The 21,157-nt window shown below is 36.8% G+C and overlaps 1 protein-coding gene across 1 annotated transcript in view; it reads left to right on the top strand.

Annotated features, from left to right (window-relative positions):
* Positions 1–21,157, top strand: part of LOC137295071 (kinesin-like protein KIF26B) — a 192,596-nt gene that overhangs the window by 155,634 nt on the left and 15,805 nt on the right. The window contains exons 10-13 of the mRNA XM_067826342.1: positions 2,223–2,420; positions 8,981–9,139; positions 9,595–9,687; positions 18,713–18,857. Of these exons, the coding sequence (XP_067682443.1) occupies positions 2,223–2,420; positions 8,981–9,139; positions 9,595–9,687; positions 18,713–18,857 (595 nt within the window). The remainder of the gene's footprint in view (positions 1–2,222; positions 2,421–8,980; positions 9,140–9,594; positions 9,688–18,712; positions 18,858–21,157) is intronic.

Raw genomic sequence — 21,157 nt, 5'->3', positions numbered from 1 at the left:
GAAACTCTCAAGCCCTTCACTGAATACCCAAAGCATCTCCACCATGGTCGTATTCTCCCTGGTCACTTTGGGTCATTCCATTAATTTGCAGTGGCCATTTCATTAGACATGACCACTGGAATAAATCACCTTTTATTGGTCTTAATTGTAGCTCCTTATAGCGATTGGTCTGTTGTTATCATATTCAGGCGTGATGACTAAACAGATTCATTGACGCTTGGATATGTTGCCAGATTCGGGGTATTCTGAAGACTTGTATCTTGGTGAATAGTCTATCAGTGTCTTGGTTGTGAATTGAAGAAAATATTGAATGAAGAAAAATTTGAGATATTTTGACAGTTCCTGTCTAAAATTTCACTGCAATAATTTGATGCTTGAATGCTCAGTGCAATTTTTGTCATAAATTTCATTGCTGTTGTTTAACACTTGATCAGTCTGAGGGATTTATTTTGTATTTCTTCATGGTGATTCAACGGTTAAATAATATGCATGATTCATGTATTGTATTTTGATGAATAACATAAATTTAGTTTTATTCTTTTACATTTTCAATTAAAAGTAATAAAAGCAACACAAAATATTTTATCATTGATTTTGTAGAAATAAGCACTTTAATGCCCCAGTTTGAAGAGAGCTATTTCTTTTATTTGCAATATGACACTAAAATGTGCATAGACTCAGCTTGGGCAGATGTTTACCACTAGCAAACATGGACACAGTGAAACTCACAAGAATGAAAATAGTGAAACCTAAACTATGTGAATAGTGAAACCTACAAGTGTGAGAGCAGTGAAACCCTCAGTTGTGGGTATAGTGAAAACCACAATCATGGGTATTGTACAGAAATAAGCATGAGCAAATCCGGAACCTTAACTCAGTAGTGAATCCTTGTGTGGCTAAGGGCCATAACTGTTTAAAGTAAATCCTTTGGCTAAAACCACTTGCTCTTCAATACAATTACAGTTTACATTCTAAGCATACAATCAATATGTGTTATTCACAATACACACCAAATTTCTCGAAAGGTTTGAGAAATAAATAAAGATATTCTCCCTTCTTGTTTTAGATATACATGTACTGCAAAATATTTCATCTTAGGATTAATTTTGATTTTAGACTTCATTGCACGACACGACATATTCCAGTGTTGAGATCTGTAACACATTATTATGATAAAGTCATGTGCATTAGTTAATGTGTCCATTTAGCTGGAACACTTGTTTACTATCAATTTCTTTGAGGATAATTAGGCAAGCCACATAATTGGATTTCTAATTATTTTCATAATATGCTATCCAACACCTGGTTTATATTAATAGGGAACAGATTCATGGCAACAGTCATTATCAGGATAGAACAGAGGTTTGGCAGACAAATGAGTTATGTAAGCCGTTAGAAGCTGACTGACTTGTGGAACTTGCCTGTTGACTTTCTATCTATGTATGGAAGTGTCTGCGAGGAACTGCACTGAAGGAATGGGAGTAATGTCAGCTTTGGATTTTAGATATATTTGAAAAATTGAATCTATGTTAACTTGAAGCTTGGAATGTGAGTGTTTGGTGAATTTGATTTAATTAGAATAGTTTGAGAAGATTTAGTGTTAGGAGTTGTTTGTGTTTCATTTGAGGGAAATACATTTGTCTTGACTGCCCTGTAAACTTATTGTTTCATAATTATGGGTTTGTCTTGCTTAAAAACCACATGGCTGTGTTTAGAAGTGTACTGAGCCTCAGAGAGCTAAGGCACATGATTCATTGTGCAGAGTTATGTCCCTTGGTCATCTTAGGATCTGCTATTCATTGGTCTGGTTCTAGATATGTTTATGATCTTTGCTTTGACAGCATTAGAACCATGCCTGATCATATGTCTTGTGGTTGAAACAAATGCCCACGGCCCACTTGCACAATGTGATCTTAGCTCTACAATGATTGTAACTCCAGTTCTCCAACTTGGTTGGTTGTTGGTTGAAGGTTGTTGTATGGCTAAGATCACTTTGTGCAAGTGGGGTCAGATTCAGTTCCTTAATAGGTACAATAGGTTGATGTCTCCCAATTAAGTGACCGGGTTAAACTCATGCATGTCAAATTGTTGACTTGTTGACTTAGTAAAACATGTCATTGTATCCAGTGGTTTAGCTTGATGCTCATGCTGTTGATCACCAGATTGTCTGGTCCTTGTCCTGCATAAATTCCATGACATGAATATCATTCTTATTCTTACAGGTAAAAGCTACACGATGATTGGGAGTGACGAGTCATCACAGACATTAGGGGTGGTGCCATGCGCTGTGGCATGGTTATTCAAGCTCATCAATGAACAGAAGGAAAAAACAGGAGCTCGATTCTCTGTCCGTGTCTCTGCAGTTGAGGTCATTGGCAAACAAGAAGTGTTGCATGATCTGCTTGCAGATGTTGCTCAAAGTAAGATATCATTTTATTTGTCTTGTTTTCCCAACACTCTTTTACTGAGTAAGTTCCCAGACTACCTATATAGAGAAACTACCAACATTCCATGGTCTAGTGCTTCTTCCAACTCCATGTCTAGACACCATAATCAGGAGAACCATGTGTAGAGCTGAGACAGTGTCTATGTGTAATTACTGTAATCATCAGCTGCAAGATGGATCTACAATCATGAGATTTTAGTTAGCAGACGAACTAAGTGGTTTTTGAATGACTTGAATCCAAGTTGGTGAGGCTACCAATTGCCCTGTGCCACATCTCTCTTGAAATGTCCTGACTGGTCCATCCACTTCTTAACATGAAATACCAGGACTGTAGTTGCCCCCAGATACCCAAGCATTTATAACTTGCAGATCCCATGATATCCCTCCATATTCCATGAATTAATGAATGAATGAATTTTAAACTGTTTATCTAAGGTATCTAAGCATAGCTTCTTGCACATTTCATGGTATATGGATGCCATGAAATCCCTCAAAATAGCATGAATTCATGAATTTTAAGCCTTTACCGGTTTAAGTATTTCAGAGCCTGGAACTTGATGAAATATTTTATTTCAGTTGTAAAATCTTAAAAATTCAGTCCTTTTAGCTTTGTTCATAGTGTTGAACTTATTTGTCAAGTATTTAATGTTTGTATGTAGACAAGCTTTAAAAAATATTTAAAATGAAGTGTTCTCACCAGTCAAGGTCAATATGACTCACAATTATGTGCGATAATATTTCAAGATGTCCATTATCACCAACTCTGTATCATGTTTAGACACTCTGAACATCAATTTCATCATATTCAGGCTCTAATTGTTAGAATTAGCTAGATCAACATAAAACCATTCAAAATCCCACATCAAATAGCTCCTGAAAAAAGCCAGGCCTAAAAAGAGTTTGTTATGTGCTCAAATCACCACATTTATGAAATATAAAACTTCTCTGTACCAGGGTATTCTATTTGTGAATGAAAAATTAAGCAGGAATTTGAAAACTCAGAATAGTTTGAGCACGAGGGGTTGGGATCTCCATAGATCATGTTCTACATGCCCGACATGTTGGGTCCATGGTTCTATACCTCAGGCTAGGATATAATATCTGTGGAGTCCGCCTTGCTGGTGGTCTTGAAATCTGGTAGGATATTCTAAACCTCAGGTTGGGGATATAATCAAGCTTAATGGCAAGCGATTCAAGTTTCTTTCGAACATGTCTGTAACATGCATCTCAGATCTGTGTAAATGCATGCAAAGACTTTTTATCAAAGCAGACTTAGTCTGAAACTATGATGCTTATGTACAGTTGCTGTGTCGTTTAGTGGGAACCTTTGGATAAGTCATTAATAGCACTGTTGTATGTCCTAATGTTCTACAAGAGCTTTGTATCACCTTGTTCCAATGGAGAAGTCAGCGTAACTTCCATTGCCATACTTTGGTTTGATTCCTTGAATTGAACCTATTATCTTAAAAGAAATTATATTTGCAATGTTCTTCACAGGGTTTCAACATTCCAATTCCCTTTTCAATGCAAAAATCAATTTGAGTCAAGAATTCTTAAAATCCAATTTTTTTTCCTGCTTGGAATTATGATTATCAACGGATTTCTTCTGTGAAATTTTTGTGTAATTTTATCATGAATTGAAAATTTGCAAACCTTTGATAAAGGAAGCAGAGATTTGAAAAAAAATCCTGTTTGAATTGTTGTCAAATCAAGCAATGCAACCACTCCTTCAGCTGACTTTGTTCAGGGCATAATGGCCAAGTTTTCTCAGTGCAACAAATTGATCTTGAAAGAGGCCTCTGTCAAAAACGATTCCTCATACCACAATAGCATCACAGACCAATTCCAACATTCCTTAGGACTTATTAGCTAACAAAAGATGAAACCTTATTAACCAGCAGCAAACAAGGCTTTAGAAAGAACAGGCAACATGCAGATCCGTCGATGTTATCCTAACATGTTCTGCCAATGAGATCCCCGAAACTGTGGCCAGGACAAAAGGATTTAATCTTCCCCTCTTCAGCACAAACCATTCTGAGTAATACACAACAGCCTGTGATTGTTGCTTCTAAATCTCATTGCAAGCTATTCAATGTTGTTTGATAAGCAGACCATTGCAAATTAGATTTTTCAACTGCATGCCATCACATTGGAAAAGCGTGACTCACAAACTAATTAATTGGATCGGAAAGTGTTCTTAATTACCAGTTGGAGATTGTCTTTATAATATCTATTTGTATTATGGGAAATTGAGCCTGCTGTTCATAACGTGAGGGGCCACTGATCTGACAACTATCAGACTGAAGTAATGACACTGATTAGATGCACATGCTAAGAAGATGTCCATGATGTGAGGTATATGCAGTTTTGATGCCTTAATGTCATCAATGGGACAAGCAGTAACCCAGACACCTTTGAAAGTGATTTAACTCCCACTTTGATGTATTTTTTCTACACAAAGCAATTCCTATCATTTTTTATTTGGACCATGAATATTGGGAGTACCATCCAGACAATGTGCAAATACATTATGAAAGGAATTCTAGCCCAAAGAAATAGGATTGCTTGGATAGAGATTTTAGTGTTGATGTAAGAAAATCTGAACTGTTATGTCTGTTTCATTATAATGGCGGAATATCATCCAGTCACATCACTGTATATCTCTAGGTTACATTAACCCCATATTATAAAACGAACAAACACGATCCTTTTTAGATAATAAGGATAAATCATTCCTGAAATCTATGACCAAGACAAGCTTAATAGTAACTTCTGGCAATTTGTAGAAATTGTGAAATGTTGATTATCATTGATGGGAGATGTGTAGATAATAAGTATCCCACTGTCAGGATTGTTTCTGTTATAAAGTGGACATCCTTCTGTGTTCGCTTCTCAAGTGAACACCCTCCCCATTTCCAGTGCAGTAAATCAAACCAGAAAATGCTTTCAAGATGGTGTTGGACATAACCAAAGCAATTCCTGCTAAATCAGGCCGATCTCCTACAACCTCCCCCAAGCTGTTGCTAACAGCAGCCCAAATACATGGTGATCACAATCCAGCACCCATGGAGGGCACAAGGCCTAACAAATAGTGCAAAACACCAGTGGCTCACCAGTTCTGAGATAAAACGGATGTAACAAGCCACAAGTGGCGGATGTTTCAAGATCAGTGCTCAATAAGAGGAGTAGCTGAAGAATTTGCCATGGTGTGACAGAGCCTGTATTGGGTAGGGGAAGTCAGCCATGACTACGCTTCTGAACATTGTGTGACACTCATAGGAAATGCTTGCTAAGGCCCTCTCTGCATCCTTTTCTCTCGCTCTATCAACTACTGCGGGAAATGATTCAATTAAGAATCACTCTGAATTGTCATGTACAGAGTTCTACAGTAAGGAAACTAATTCTTGGATCGATTAAGATCGCCAGGCCTTCAGCTGTGCGTTTCTGTTAACTCAACCCTGGTCACACACCAAAATGTTCCCAGGTCGCAACCAGTAATTCAATTTCATTTGCATGTGATCATTTGTGGAAAGTCCTTTTTTGATAAAAAACGGAAAAGACTGTTTTTTATCAAGTGTGACTGTTGTCGTGATTTCTGGATGCCATCACCACCAGTTTGATTGCGTCAGCATCTAATTCCCAGCATCCAGGGATTATTGTCGATTCGTAATCACGACATGGCAACAGAGTCAAGGGTCATTATTGGCAACTCACTTTGGCAATCCTAAATTCGTTCATGAAGATTTATTCTGCTGAAGAAAATACAAAACAGCAGTACTTCTTTTTCTTCATTAGATTCTGTGTCCAATTTCTGGTTGTAATGTATGAAAGGAAGAACATATCCACGTTCTGTTAACTTTCACAAAAAATTTACAAAATTCAATTTACCTTTTATGTAAAGTTCATTATTAAACTTTTCTGACCTATGCTATCGAATCAGCGACTCTCTCTTCATTGATTTCAGTAAATATGTATTTTACGAACATTCTCACCCTGAAGAACATATTCAATCCCTAAAATCTCATCTACAATGTATTAGAAAAAGCTAAAGTATTTTGACGCCAGGAATCAAGAAAGTGTCGAGTTCACAGCACGGCGTCTGTGGAAGATAAACTCTTCTTTACTATCTGCATAGGTCAATATTTGACGAGGCCATTGATTGATTTCTCATCAATTGCCCACTTCGAGCCTGGCTATTTCGTGGATGCTCTTCCTTCTTCTTCAAGCCTAGCAGGGAAAGGCAGTTACAGGCACAATGGTAGTTAAGCAATCTATAGCAGTGGCGGTAATGTGTGCATCTTGACACATCTCGTCCCTTCCACTTTCCCCATCAATCAATCGTCGCTGACTCCGACAACTTCGGCTGCTGTCAATGTCTACCCCGGTGGTTGCATGTCCCTATATCATAATTTGCCTTTTCTTCTGGAGGAATGGTTGATAGGATGATGTAGGCAAAGCTTGGGCTGTACCAACAACACAGAATGTATCGATGTCTGAGCCAACTCTGACCTCTCTATGTCTGCAGCTAAAAGATGAAACTGTGGTTATTAGTTTGCGTTGGTTGAGTAATGTGTTGCCTGTCATTTTTTCAATTAGCTTGTGGGTAATTTTGTAGAGATATGTGTTTTGTAGTACTGTCCCTAATTTGTCATGGATAATTTGACATGGTTCATATTTTTTCGTTGAGGAATATGTCAGGTCTTTTTCTTATCATGGAAATATCAACATTCTGTTTTCTTCCATCGGATGTTTTTATGAACAAGGTTTTGAGGTTATATATAAATTTGAAAAATGAACCAAAACTCTGCTCCTCATTGTAAAAATGGGGTTGTTTGCCTGACTGAAGGTTATTTTATGAACCATTTGACTGATATATATTCAAGTAAGTTTAAAAGCATAAAATATTTTACATATTCCTTAGACATCTCTGATAACACTATCATAGAATGTTTAGTTCAAGTTTTTCCTTTAGACAGAGCAATGCAGTGATTTAAACTTTTCGAGCAGAATTCAAGTGTTTTTAGATATCCTGCTAAGGTGGCCTTCAGGTTAAAGCATTTGCTCTGTAGCTGATATGTCAAGTTTGATTCCCACATCTGTACAGTTTGTAAAGCCATCCTTTGTGTCCGATGACTGATAGGACTGAAATATTGATTAAAGAGGTTTGAACAAAACCCTCAACACAACGCTCCCTGGGTAATAATGGTACAAACAGATTCATCACAGTAACTACTGGACCATTCCGAACAGGAAACTGACCAATCCTTCAAGACCGAAGCACTATCAGTGGAAAGACATTTAACTCTGAGAGTGATACCATTCTTCTAAACATTCAGTAATGTTCTCTTCCAGAAGCCCATGTTTGTTTCCACTGTGCGTGTTTGTTGATGCACCCACGGATGGTTTGCGTGCATGTATTTGTACAATCAACAAACGTCCTCATCCTGTGCAGTGCATCATGGTCATGAAGGCAAGCTACATTAAGTCCCGTCAAAACTTGCTAAACACAATGAAATGGGAGATGATTTGCTTGTGTCAGAGGCTTCAGAATGTCCTGCTTGAAGATGGCTGATGATCTTCAAATGATTTGAAGGAAATGTAGGACTGGTGCTCAGACAATTTGAAAGTCTGGGTCTAATAGCTGGAGGAAGGGCTTGTTGTTGAGAGTGTCTGGATGGTTTTGGTAGAGAAAGTTCATGGTTAGCCAGATGTAGTTAAGTACATGGGTTATATGTATACAGCAAGGCACATGCATGTTTTCATTCCTCCAAGTTGCTTTCATTGTACATGTTTACAAATGCCTGCAAACAAATGAACAAAGTTAGAAAAATAAATCAGCTGGAATGATTCAACACACATTACATTCAAAGCTGGTACATGATATTCAAGTTATGTTGATGTTTGTTTTGACTGCTTTGACTTTCTGGCTGATGTGAAGTTTTTAAGAAATGCTATTATTTTCAGGATGGATCTGATTAAATCTACACCAATAATGTTTAAACTGCTGTAACAAAAATGTCACTGCTAGCTGTTCTGTTCAAGTGCACTCAAAGTGTTTCATTTGGTAATCTCTCTTTTCTGTACTTAATCTAGTGGCTAGGCAGAGATTTCCAATTTTATATGTAGGGTTATGTCCCTTTGCTGTATCAGGATTATAACTCATGCAATCAGACAATCACAACTACCACTGCTCACATGGCAACAGATCTTAAGTTTATTTTTTAGTTTTCCTCCATATACCAACCAGGCTTTTATTCATAAAGATCTGTGAACAAAAAAAAATTAAAAAATATTTAATCTTCAATACACAATGCCATTTTAGAAAGTGGCCAAATAAGAAAGTGTTGTGACTCAACCCAACAAAGTAAGAGAATCTGTACTTAACTGGAAAAGTGTAGATAACATTATTAACTTTCTTCTTCTCTTTAATCTCTTGTTTCACTTAGCATTCAATACAGACTCTTCCATGTGTCTTGATATTTTGAGTGATGCATACAGAAAACTCTGAAATGTCTTCATACATTCTCTCTTCAGGTCAAGAGACAACTGGAGTGGGCACAGCCCCAGGAGTGTACTTAAGGGAGGACCCTATATGTGGTACCCAGCTCGAGAACCAAAGTGAACTCAGAGCGCCAACAGCAGAGAAAGCAGCGTTTTACCTGGATGCTGCCCTTGCTGCAAGGTCACCTGTTGGTAAGCATTCTGGAACCTTCAATTTTTTCATACCTTACCATTATCACATTCTTAAAATAGTAGTTCAATATTGGGACAAAATCATGCTGTGAATGAAACTAAATCGAATTCTTTATCTTGGAGATCAAAGGATCCATTAAGAAGAAATATGGTTCAATATGTGTGCCATTTGATGAGACGATCTTTTATGTAGTATTTGAAAGAAACGTTACGCTTTCAGTGAAGCTTTCGTTAAGTTTGAAACCAATTTTGTCAAATATTTCCCTTTACCATGTGGATTCATTGAAGTGAAAAGTGATACAATGTGTACACCTATTTATGAGATAATGTTTGATGTTTTGTTTGAAAGGAATTTACTTGTTCACTGAAGCTATTTTTTGTATTTTTTTAAACAAATTGTGCATTATTTGTTTTGTGAAGAATTGGGTTACAAATTGGTGATCATTCTTCTTCAGATGAGGAAGGGAGGTCGTCCCATGTGTTGTTCACTCTCCATGTGTATCAGTACCGTATTGAGAAGACCAACACCAAAGCGGGACTTCCTGGCGGTGAGTTCACATTCTCATCACACTGGGCATTCTCCAACCAAACCTTCAATAAAAACAATTGCATATATGTTTTTTCACAAGCAAACTTTGAATACGAATGAGTGAGGTTCAGTTTTATGCTGCTTTTAGTAGTGTCCCGGCAATATAATAGTGGGGACACCAAAAATGCTCTTCACACATTGTACCTGTGTGGGGAACCAAACCCAGGTCTTCAGTGTCATGAGCGACCACTTTAAGCATTCGGCTTCCCTGCCACCCCTTTGAATAAGTCATTTAAGATCATTTGTTTCTATGTGTCCATGTGCTTTTGTCAATTTTGGAACATATTAACAACAAAATGAACAGTTTTTATTGCCAAGCATTTGTTTTTGTGACTATCTGTACTTGCTTATTACCAAGATTTGTGAACATACAGGGACTGAGTTTTTATTTGATAACTTGAATGACATGGGTTTTTCATTTCATTTAAATGACATAGGTCTTCCTTACAAAGCTGAATGACAATATTTCACAATTTTGAATGGCCTTTTCCTTTTCATACCCTTAATAAGATGGGTTTTTCCATGAAGTACATGAGTTTTCCTGTACCAAGTGTACAAACATTGATTTTTTTCCCTCTAGTAAACTGGAATGACAAGTGTTTTTCCCCCCATGAATCAGACTGAAATTGGCCTTTCCTTTGGTGCAACGACACTATTCTCTACCCAAAGTATATTATCCTATCTAACTGTCCTAGGAATCTGTGAGCCCTGTCTTCTTCTTGTGAACCAGTTTCTGAGGACATCAACCCATTCAAGTCCACATTTACCTGCCTATAAAGGCCAGAGTCGTCTTGATACTGTGAATGCGGAAACAATGACTCAGTTTTTTATCTGACGAACAGTCATAATTCTGGGTGTGGTACTGATAAAAGTGATAATCATGTACAACCTCCTGCTTCTCTTGGGAAAGATTGTATCAGTTTATAGAGAAAGGCCTACGGAACATTTGCCCACATTTTGTAGGTACATGGCTATCAGTGCAACAATAAAACTGCTTTAGTCTGGAAGTAAACAGTACATCAGTCAGTAGTTCTGAATCATGACTGGTATTTAAGATATGAATGATAACTGAAGGTAGTTAAGCTCCATAGGTGTGAAGGAAGTTTGACATTAGTTAAGACCTGCAAGCACAATGGAAGCCTTTACACGAGTGGATAGGCTTGTGGCTACATACCTTCAAAGTCGTAGGTAGTCATTAGAAATGCGATCATTCCATCTTCAGGTTATGCTGCAGCTGGGACTTGTGATCAATAATTAAATGTTGGGAAAAAGAAAGTGTACACTTGAACATAAAATTACCAACATTATCAAAATATTCCAGGCAATAGCAATCAGTTTCAAAACACAAGTTATCATTTATTTCCAAAGCATCACCATTTTGTTACAGCTTCTAGTTTGTTTAATCAAAATGCACATGCTAACATATTTAGATGCCCAAAAATACAAATTGATTAGATGAAAGTTTTGAAATATAAGTTGTATGTTTTTGTGGAGGGTGATATGGTCTGATGTATACCTCTTTATAGCATCTGGTACATGAGAGATGAAACTTCAAACAGGCCTTCATGAGACTGTATTACCTGAGGGAGAAGCATACAATGTATTTATCTTACCAACATGTTAAATGTACAAAATATCATTTTATTCTATTTTGGAGATTACAGCCTATATGAAGGGTAAACAAAACAGCATTTGCCTCTCAAAAGGAAATTTAAAATCATTGAAACATATTATAACACGCTTATGACTGCTACAAATATGGTAATTTTGGTAGTTTAAGATGAGTATGCAAATGATTCAATGTATAAAATTGTTTAAATAAAGCAGTGAAAGTTGGTAAAGTAAACGTGTACATAGTGAACTCAAAAACAGCTGATTGAAAACGGTTTTCAAACTCTGCATGCATCTTATTATGATGTCATACGATTGTCAGCAATACAGCTTCTCAGTGGAGAGTTAGGTGGTAACCGTGGCAGTGGGTAATATTTTTCCAGTTGTCACCCTCCTGGGAGGGGCGACACAGAAGCATGTTAAACTGTCATTGACGATAAAAATATTTCACTTGAAGGTAAGGTAATGCACAATGTCATCTGAATATTAAAATGTTGTGTGATATATTTGTAATAGCTTCAAAATAAATAAAAAGAGCACATTGTCCCTCTCACAGACTCACATCCTTAGACTACGGTCCTCTACTTATCAAGATTTTCTTCTGTATTACATCCATGAGCTTATCCTTCAGAACAGCACTAGCCTTGGAACAAGACTATGTCCATGCTGGCTTGTGATTCCATCAGAGAGTTAGCACTAGCCTTGGAACAAGACTATGTCCATGCTGGCTTGTGATTCCATTAGAGAGTTAGCACTAGTATATGGTTCTAGTACTTCAGCCTCAAATTACACCAGTGTCATAACCACCGTGAATAATCTACTTTAGATGGTGAGTGAATTTAGTTTTTTGCCACCTTTAGCAATATTACAGCAATGTCATGGTGGGGACTCCAAAAATTGGGTTCATTCCTTGTCCCCATATTGGGAATCGAACCTGGTCATTTGGCGTGGTGAGGCCAACCACTAGACTACTGACCCAAGACTAGATGGACTAATAGTGGACCAGAAACAATGTGGTGTTGTAAATCATGCACTACATCCATTCCTATTGTGGTATGACCTTCAGACAATCTTGGTTTTAACTCTTCCACCTTGTTCTTCATCATACCAGTCTTTGCTTGAGTCTTGGTAGCCATGACAGGTTTTCCCTTGTACTAAGATACAATATAATGAATCTCTTGGTGTGTTCAAAAAGTTTAAATCTCATGCAAAAACAGAACTTGACTCCAAATGTTGAAAGTTCAAGTGCAGAAAGAACAAAAGACATATCAGGGGAATGAGATTTTGGAGGCTGGCAGATCATGACAATCAAGAATTTTATTGTGAAAGCACACACATTTGCTCACTGACCCCTCGTGGAGCACTAGAGTCTAGGGTGCTGTTCCACAGAGTGATGCTGGGACTAAGGTGATCGTAACTTCCACTGTTTAACAATTAAAACTGTCATTGTGCTGTGATCCCTTCATGAAATGGGTTCAGGAACATAATTCCTTTAATCAGTCAGCTGATTCAGAACAAATGTCACCTACTAGATGTTTTCTGTCTGAACACATGGTTTATCATATGCAAGATCTGATCTTAAAGCTCTAATATGGATGAGATGAGTTTGTGTTGCTGGTGACGAAAGGACGATGTGAATGAAATAAAGATTGTTTGTTTTAGTGAGCAAATGATGGCATGAGTAAATATATACTTTAAGCCACATCAGCAGTATTGCAACTATGCATGGTTGAGGGGTTTAGAAAAAATTAGTCCAAGGTCTCAAAGAGGCACTTCTTATATCAAAGAAATATTAGTAGTTTCAGCTGTTACACACAGTTGATTCATCAGCTAAATCTACACCTGATCACCCCATTCTTAACCCAGCAGAAACATAGGTCATTCCATTTATGATGTCTGTTCTGTGAGCTGACTGGGTTTGTCGGGCTATACTACAAATTACATGCCTGATCAAAGTTTCCATCAATTCTCTCCCACGAGAGACCAGACACAGTGATATTTTCACCAGGGTCAAAATCCAGTTGAGAATCTTCCACAGACTGCCGTGCCAACAAGTACACCAACTCTAAGTCTGTCAATACAGCATAGTTAGACTAAGCTGAAAAATGTAGTCAGAGATCTCTACCCTAAGTGACAGTTTAAACAAACTGTTTTTAATAAGGCAACATTTGGCTTCCGTCTTGCATGTACTTGTTTAAAGTGATAAGTGGAGGACTGTATCCCATAATGCAATGTTTCAGGTTCATTCAAGTGCATGCCCTAGGACCAGCACATTCTAGGGCTTATGTCAAATGATGAAAACCCGTGCCTCTTGGGTTCTAACAAGCGCCCTCTGGAGTTACCAGCTCATTTAAAATTCAGTCCATGTTTAAGTTCATTAAATTAGCCCTGACTTGTCCCCTGACAGGAGGGTCTTCATCAACATGGAATTACTTGTATCAAAATGTTGCTGCTCCAGCAGGATGTTTTTATTTGACTTTTTGCGAGAATGTGTCAAACAGGTCGTAGTTATCTCTTTATTTTGCGTGTCAGAAGATTATGTTTGTTCCGAGAGAGATAGTTTATCAACTTGTTTGGAGGTGAGAGGCCTGACACCATCTCCCTGTTGATTCTAGGAAATTGTCATATTTATCTTTCTGCTTTGACATTTGACATTGGCACGAGTGTTCAAGATTCTTATTATAATGATAATGGTGATTACATGTCAGTTTTGTCATGTTCTGTCTGGAGAAAAACATGTATGTTTGCATGAGGCATTGAAGGTGTAAATCTGTGGTATTCAGTGCAACACAGGAATGCCTGATTTCTTCATAGTTAGAAAGGGTGGTCGTGTAGCATAGCGGTTAAAGCTTTCACTCGTCACACTGATGATCTGGGTTTGATTCCCCACACAGATACAATATGTGAAACCCGTTTCTGGTGTCCCCTGTCATGATATTGCTTGAATATTGCTAAAAGTGGTGTAACACAAAACTCCCTCAGACACACATGCCTATGCTGTAGCTGGAATTATTCAGTACCAAAGACGAACACTGTGAGATAAATCTAATTACTTCATAGCCCATTTCTGTCAGTGTTGTGAAACAAAAACTATTCCTTATAAATTTAAACTGATCCCATTTGTAATGCACAAACCGCGGCAGTTTTGAACCCCAAGAGTTGTAATCATGGTGAACTTTTTAATAAGGTTTCAGATTAAACACTGACAGACATGATTCCCCATGTGATCACATTTACAATAACATTACTTCAGTCAACTTTCTAAACTTACATGAATAATATCTGGATTTTTCAAATCATTCCACACTCAGCATGATGAATTTGAGGCCTATAAAATGGGAAATGCCAAGGCATCTCTGAACTCAAATGCTTCATCAGATCCAGGCAATAATGGCCTCCTCTACAACTAACTGCCTGTATCACGTTGTGGGTAGTGGACTCCACTGACAATGATACATGTCTCCAGGAGATGTTTGTTGTTGCTGATACTGAGCTGTGTGTGTTCACAGCTGGCAAACGGTGGCCACAGGAGGGAATGGGGCTTCGTTTTGGGGTGTGGGGTTGCTACACAGAGCTGAGACAGATTACGATGATGCTCAGCTCATGTTGGAATTGAAACGATATCTTTGCTTTCTCAAAAAGACAAATTGAAATTAAAAAATATGATAAGTTGAGATATATTTGCTTACTGAAATGACATAATGATGATGCTCAGATCATGTCCAAATTAAAATGGTATCTGTAAGTTTTCTCAAAAGGACAAATTGAAATTATAAAATATGATAAGTTTTCATATATTTGCTTTATATGTTATATAAAACAACATTATGATGATACTCAGGTCATGTCAGAATGGTATGGTATTTAAGCTTTCTCAAAAAGACAGTTAGAAATTAAGAAACAGGATATTTTTAGATATATTTGCATGCTAAAACAACTTTATGATGATGTTCAGTTCTTATGTCGACATTATGATATCTTAGTTTTCTCAAAAAAGCAAACTGAAATTAAAAATTGGATAAGTTTACATACATTTGCTTGCTAAAAAAAAATAATGATGCTCAACTCTTATGTTAACATGCTAACATCTTAGCTTTATCAAAAAGGCAAATTGAAATGAAAAGAAAAGATAAGGTAAGATATATTTGTTAGATATTCCATTAAGGAAAATAGGCAATTCTGAAGACATGCATACAATCAGGGTACACAAGCATTAGTTAAAACGCAGAGTGAATGTATATATACAAGTAAATAAGCAAAATATAACATGCGTCCATATGTTACATAGTTCAGCACCTCATTGCAACTTGTGCGCTGATTCAACTGTTTGTTTGGCATTTTGGAACTTGGGAGTAAATCAAGAAAACAGAACAGCATTAAGGATAATCATTCTGATCGATTACATTTAGTGATGTTTTTAATGTTGTCACCAGCTGGTATACGTTTTAACCCAACAGTCCTTATCCATAGGCTTTCATATCTTATCCTTGTTGTTAACTCTAACCATGGCTTAATTTTGTTTTGTTCTAGCATCTTTGGAAGGAACAGTTGATTGTTTCAGACTTAAAACATATTAGGCTCAATTTCAGTTGGGAAAAACAAAAAATGTTGGTTCAGAAGACAAACTAGATTAAGCAGTGTTTGTTCAGCCAAAATTAATCAAAAATTGAAAAACAGACAATTTGGTTAGAGCTTAAAAGTATCCAAATCCATAAAAGATGAGACGAAATAATTAATTGTCACCAAGGAACCAATTTGTATGAAATATTGTCTATTTATTTTTCCAAATCATTCACAGATGAGTTGGATGATAAAAAAATCTTCCTGTCTCCATCTTGTCAGTAGTCTCTTCAAAATAAACCCTTGAGGGATGGTTGAGTGAAAACCATGCTTCATTGGTGCCAATGATTCATGGGGCACAACCCTCCTCACGTCAGCCGAACCAGCCAAAACACAGATACATGTTATAAATCTGTCACTAAATGGTTCCTCTTTCACTGAAAGGGACCATCTTTCTCTCATTATCAAGGAACATCTTTCATGTTTGCCTCAAGTCTAGACTCAAGGAAAGCCACTTTCCTTTAAATTGGTCATCAGACTTGTTTATGGTCTCACACGGAAATCTCCACACACCTTTGGGTCACTGTTAAACTGCTTCAAAGACTGCCCTTCAGTTTGTCAGTTTACTATTGTAACTGTGTCAACAACTGGAACTCTAAAAGGGTATTTTTCAAAGAATTTGAAAAGAACATATGATTTCTACATCGTAAACCTTGCTATATATATATGCTACTAGAAAATACTAGTGTGAGGTTTCCTTGGAAACATTAGTTTCATGATGCTCCCTCTCAATCTGTCATATTTTTTCAACAAAAGTATGGTAATCCTTAAAATCGTGTAGAGAAATCGATCATTTTGACAGTTTGTAAATTAAACAAGTCATCCTGTTTGCAATATACGAGCAAAACATGGTAACTTTCTTTTAGAAGATTAGTGTTATGAGAGTACCGAGCTAACTTTACACTGTGTTGATCAAAGGGAAAACTAATTCATTATTTATATATTTACAGAAATATATGAATACATCAAATACAAACTGTCAAAATATTTACATTAGATCATGAAATAATTCACTCGTCTACAAACCAAATTAATTGGTCTAATCTATTGTGTTTATAGTAGAACAAGGTAAATTAGCACATCTGGCCAAAGGCCATCATAGGCAATTAATTGCTAATTACCTGTTGAGATACCTGGACCTTTATTAAGGAGTGACAATGAAGCATGTTCAGACTCAAATAACTAATATATACACTGTTGTATCAGAGGACAATGACCTTGTTTATTGAGTATATGTAGCTATTGTAGGTGGATGATGTAGCCAATCAGACTTAATCCATTTGAAAGGCTATAAAAACATCAATACAAGGGATTAACACATACCATAAACCCCGAGTGGGAGAGATAAGTATCTACAATGCAGTGATTTACATGCATTGTGAGGTGTCGGTTACATGCTAGACAACAATTGACATGTGTAGACACAGCTCGAGTGTAAGTGTCACCATTGAAATTGACGAGTTCAGTGATGAAATGAACAATGCAATGTCTCACCAGACATCAAGGGAGGGGGGTAGTCTGGTTTAAGAGGGATGCTTGGAAGGGGCATGGCAAGAAGCAATTAAAACACCTCTGGCTGTGGTTGAAGTGATATAAGGAATTCAGCCCCAGTAAGATCAGTTAACTGGTGTGACGGGCACTGGTCATTAGCAGGGTAAGGAGATAGCAGAGGATGGTCAGCTCAGAGACTACTTCAAGATAACAGACTACAAATCGGCAGTAAGCTGGTAAATTCATCAGATTTCCAGAGCAGTAGTCATTGGCCTTGACTTCTCACATATAGTGGGGAATGCTGCAGAATTGGCTCGTTCCTTCTGTCTCTTAAGTTGCTCTAGCTTGGATTTATTTGCAATATTTCCTGCAAACTGCTTCTTGGAGGTAGATATTTCTTCCTTTTTTCGTGGAGATTGAATTTCATTTTTGTAATTTGACAGAGATTGCTTGTTGATATGTTTTCATGATATAGCTGCTCCAGAAATTGATTTTTTTCCTAACAGGTTTTATGGGCTGTTTTTTTTCTATTAAATATCACTATTGAGTAAACTCAAATGGATTAGGTCTGAGCTTGAAATAAGTGTAAGTCTTTCGATAGAATGATAAACTCTGTGGAAACTATTTTACACCTCACTAATATGATCATAAAAAGTTGCTGGTTCACTAACAAATAGCATTAGCCTCAGGAGGCGCTAGGAAACTAGCAGAGCTAGAGCAGCTGACGTAAAAATAGTTTCCCTTCATTTTTCGAGTGGTTGTTGGGCTGGGAGCTGCAACTTGAGGTCCTGAGTAAGTGTCATGATTTTTCATCTACTTCCACAGAATGTCTAAAGTTTTTCACTCATTTTCCTGTTGCCCCAGACATTCAGTAACCTATTGAAATGTTAGAATAAGTTTGTTCCAGGTTTTGAAATAACTATCACATTTTAATGATACAAAAAACAGCGTAAAATTAGAACCCAATTAAATTTATCTAAAAAATTCCTGCAGAAAAAATTGATTTCCAGTTCATCACAGTTGAGGAAGCTCTTTAATGTGTAGGTTAGTGTAAAAGTAATCATTAAAAATGTATCTTATTTTGTTGGAATACAGCTACAAATTAGGCCATTTTTTTCAGCTTTTCTATGCACCATGGCCTCTAGCAGGGAGGGTTCGCATGTAGACTAAGCTGACAAGAAGTGGGAACAGAGTTATGTGTTTCACCGTTGTAATCAACTTAGACAAAGATAATTGATTTAAAATGGATTCTTCTTTTTCAGTTGCTGGAGGGCGAAGTCGACTACACTTGATTGACCTAGGAAGTACATCCAAGTCAAAGGATCCCAACAACGTTGCCCTCAGTCTCTCTGCCCTTGGCAATGTCATACTCGCTCTGGTGAATGGACAGCGCCATGTACCCCACAGGTATAGACTTTATGTATAATGCATGCATATTGTAGATAACAAATTCTATTTGATTTTCAGCTTAGCACTGCTGTATTTCTTTCTTAAGAAATATTGATGAAACTTTTATGGAAATGTTTTTATTGAGCACAATAGTTTCTAGAAAGAAAGAGGAATTTAGGAGTTAGCATACACTCACACCATGAAACTGATTCTGTTATGTTTAGTAGCTTATTGGTAGTTGTGCCAAAACAGTTGAATTGGAACTGGTCTCATGGCTAACTTAGTCTGCTATATGATACACATCATTCTTATCAACCTCAACCTTAAAAATTCATCTGATTATGGTGAGATAATATCTACACCTAACACGGCACTTTACTTCAGCTACATCTAATCTGGAAACCACCCAGGATTTGAGCATAGTATCTTGTTATGTTCTTCTGATCAAGACTGCAAGGGGTCTTTAGCTATGTACCAGAATGTTTCTTTCAAAAGATGTATTGGCCATGACAGCTGAAATTTACTGAAGTACACATTCTAGTAGTCTTTGGCTTTAGACATTGTTGTTGTAAGATTCCTGATGGTGTGATGCTGCTATTGCAGATAGTCCATTTCAAGAAAACCAGAACAGGAATTCTCCTTTCAGTCTTACACATTTCCCTTAGTAGTGAGATTGTTATAGGAAACTTAGGATGATTACGCTTCTGTTCCTAGCACACAAAGACATGTTAAGATATATAATCTTGAGATAAAAGCTTCAATCAACCAGAAATAGCATAGTTTATAAACAATGAAATGTTAAAATGCCAGGAGTTATATCATCTGTAAAATGTACTTTTTCATCAACAAGTACATTTAAAAGCAAGGAATAAACAAAGACCTTTCCAAAATGCTTTTAAATGTTTGCAGTATTACACATCAAATTATGATGAAACACAATGTTTGACAGTGACCTACAACATGGATTCTAATATGTCACATCACTGTTTATGTTGATTCTCATGCAAAATGTAAACACTGTCAAAGAACAAGACAATGGTTTGAAGCATTCTCATCTGACAAAGTTTTCTATCCAGAAAATGTTTGGGCCACGTGATATTGTTCTACCCTCTTCATCTCAGTGAGAAATTATAAAACATATGTCTATTTACTACTACGCCTAAGAAATAAATGAGAAAAATAATACTCCTTCCACACCAAATATTTAGTGAAATATTATGAAAGTGGGCTTATTGATGAGATGGTATTTATTACACAGAAAAGATAACAATGTTATCCTTTTTATGCTACATCAGGTTCCTTTGATGCTTTACATGGTCAATAATCATAAAAATCAATATGGACTTTGGTGCCACTGTTTGATACTTGGTAATGAGAAATGTGCAGGAGCTATAAAATTTTATACCAAATTGATGTGGCATCTCCGAGAAATGTTTTAATTGTGTGGATATATCATTCTACATCAAGGAGTTAGTAGACTTGGCTGGGATGTGTGATGAGACAAGGGACAACAATGTTAAAAGGGGTCAGTGGCAATAACTGGAATATTTTTCAGCCTGATGGAAAATTTTGCATTAGGTAAAGAGTCTTTCTGGTGAATTAATGACCAATGTTTGCTTCAGTATGTTCACATTTGCCTTTTAACAAAGAGGCTTTTTTGCCTTTCCAAGATGGGAAATTAATTGTGAGATATGATTTGAATATTGTATTTATGTTCAGATGCTTTGAAGCACTTCAAGGGATTGCAACATATTTTTGATTAGGATGGAGCAAAATGCATGCCAATGCATATGTGCAGAGCATGCATATTTTTGTGTTAATTATTCTCTAGAGAGATTTAATGAACACTTGTTGTACACATGTTCAATGCTGTTCTCTCCATTCCATCTCTCTTCCATTCTTAGTTGGTCTAATGACCTTTAACATATATTTTCATCTTTCATGGATGAGTATGTTTTTTTAACCCCTCATTATTTGTTTTCTCTCTCTTTCTCTTTCTGTTTTTCCAATTTGTATTGTCATTTTTCATTCAAAGACAAATGCTAAATCACACAAGGGAACTTCTGGTTTTTTTTTTCATTTTTAACTAACCCATATTGCTACTACAATCAAAACTCATAGTAGTCAGGAAAAATGTGTTTAGGCTGAGAGTGAAATTGCTTGCAGGCTTCTTGCTGTTTCTGAGATAGATTTGAATCTGGAATTTGTTAGGTTATCTGGGTGATTGGCAGCTGGGCTGGAGCAAACCATGTTGGCTTATCTGCCCCTGCTGTGATGGGAGTTATCTGCCCCTGCTGTGTTAAGATGATCTAGGTTCA

This window comes from Haliotis asinina, chromosome 8 (genome assembly GCF_037392515.1).
Source record: "Haliotis asinina isolate JCU_RB_2024 chromosome 8, JCU_Hal_asi_v2, whole genome shotgun sequence".
In the NCBI taxonomy this organism is placed as follows: domain Eukaryota; kingdom Metazoa; phylum Mollusca; class Gastropoda; order Lepetellida; family Haliotidae; genus Haliotis; species Haliotis asinina.
This window is presented reverse-complemented; position numbering and strand designations above follow the sequence as displayed.